The sequence below is a fragment of the Buceros rhinoceros genome, unplaced genomic scaffold (assembly GCF_000710305.1).
Source record: "Buceros rhinoceros silvestris isolate BGI_N320 unplaced genomic scaffold, ASM71030v1 scaffold36405, whole genome shotgun sequence".
Lineage (NCBI taxonomy): Eukaryota > Metazoa > Chordata > Aves > Bucerotiformes > Bucerotidae > Buceros > Buceros rhinoceros.
In genome coordinates, this window is record NW_010411728.1 from 1 (window position 1) to 1,045 (window position 1,045).

General features: G+C 56.7%; 1 protein-coding gene across 1 annotated transcript in view; it reads right to left on the minus strand.

Moving 5' to 3' along the window:
- Positions 1–338: 338 nt before the first annotated feature.
- Positions 339–1,045, minus strand: part of LOC104493437 (polypeptide N-acetylgalactosaminyltransferase 6-like) — a gene marked incomplete at both ends in the record, with an annotated part of 2,158 nt that continues 1,451 nt past the window's right edge. The window contains 2 exons of the mRNA XM_010136110.1: positions 339–539; positions 647–764. Coding sequence (XP_010134412.1) covers positions 339–539; positions 647–764 — 319 coding nt within the window. The remainder of the gene's footprint in view (positions 540–646; positions 765–1,045) is intronic.

Genomic DNA, 1,045 nt, shown 5'->3' on the forward strand with positions numbered 1-1,045 from the left:
GTGCCCAGGACCCAGCCCGGTGGTGGGGGTTTGCAAGACCCCCACCACCCCTGGCAGGTACCCTCAGGCTCTGGCCGCTCGCTGAGAGGGCTGGGACATTTTGGCATCACAGCACAGCGTGGTGGTGGTGTAAAAAATATTTCAAAATAGGTGATTCTCATCTAGAAAACATTATGGCCCACTAGAAAAAATAACCCCCAGCTTTTGGGCTGCATCTTTCCACCTGCACTTGCTTTCCCACCTCCAGGCTGAGCCCCCTCCTCCCTCTGCTCAGGCTGGAGCTCCTGGCAGGATCAGCCCTCCCCAGGGAACTGGCTGCCCACCAGCAAGGCCGGTACCTCTCTGGCCATCTGCGCAGCTTGCTGGTTCCTCCGGTAGAAGATCTCCTTGTACTCGTCCATCCAGACCTCAGCCAGGCGCACCAGGTTCCTGGAGATGACCTGGGTGCCCTTGGGGAAGGTGTGGGGGCTCTTGGAGCGGAAGACGTGGCCCACGACAGAGCAAGGGATGATCTCGACTTGACCCCCGCACTGCCAGACCTATGGGGAGGCAACGTCTGAGACGTGGGGGGTCCTACCTTCCTGTGCCCCCCAACAAGGAGCATCCCTGAAGCCAAGCTTTGAAGATGGCACCGACCCATCCTTACCCTGAAGGACATCTCTACGTTCTCACCCCCCCAGATCTCCATCTGATCGTCGTAGGAGCCGATGTGCTCAAAGTAGGACCTGGAGATGGCAAAGAGGCCACCGGCGAAGGTTGGGGACCTATGGGGGAGAGAGAAGGGGGGCAAAAAGGGCTTAAAATAAAAAGAGAAAAGCAGAAGTCAAGGTATGAGGAGATCACAGCCCCCAGGGTGGGTGTGAGCACAATGCACGTCCACAACTCGACTCAAAGGGAGAACCTGTTGCTGACAAGAACGGGGAGCTGGGAGGCAGCGCCCCACTCACTCCTCCCGCTTCTCTAATCTTTTCCATCTGATCTGGAGAAGAGGCTGGAACAGAAACCTGCTTTTATTCAGAAATAAAAAAAACCGGATTGGCTGAGC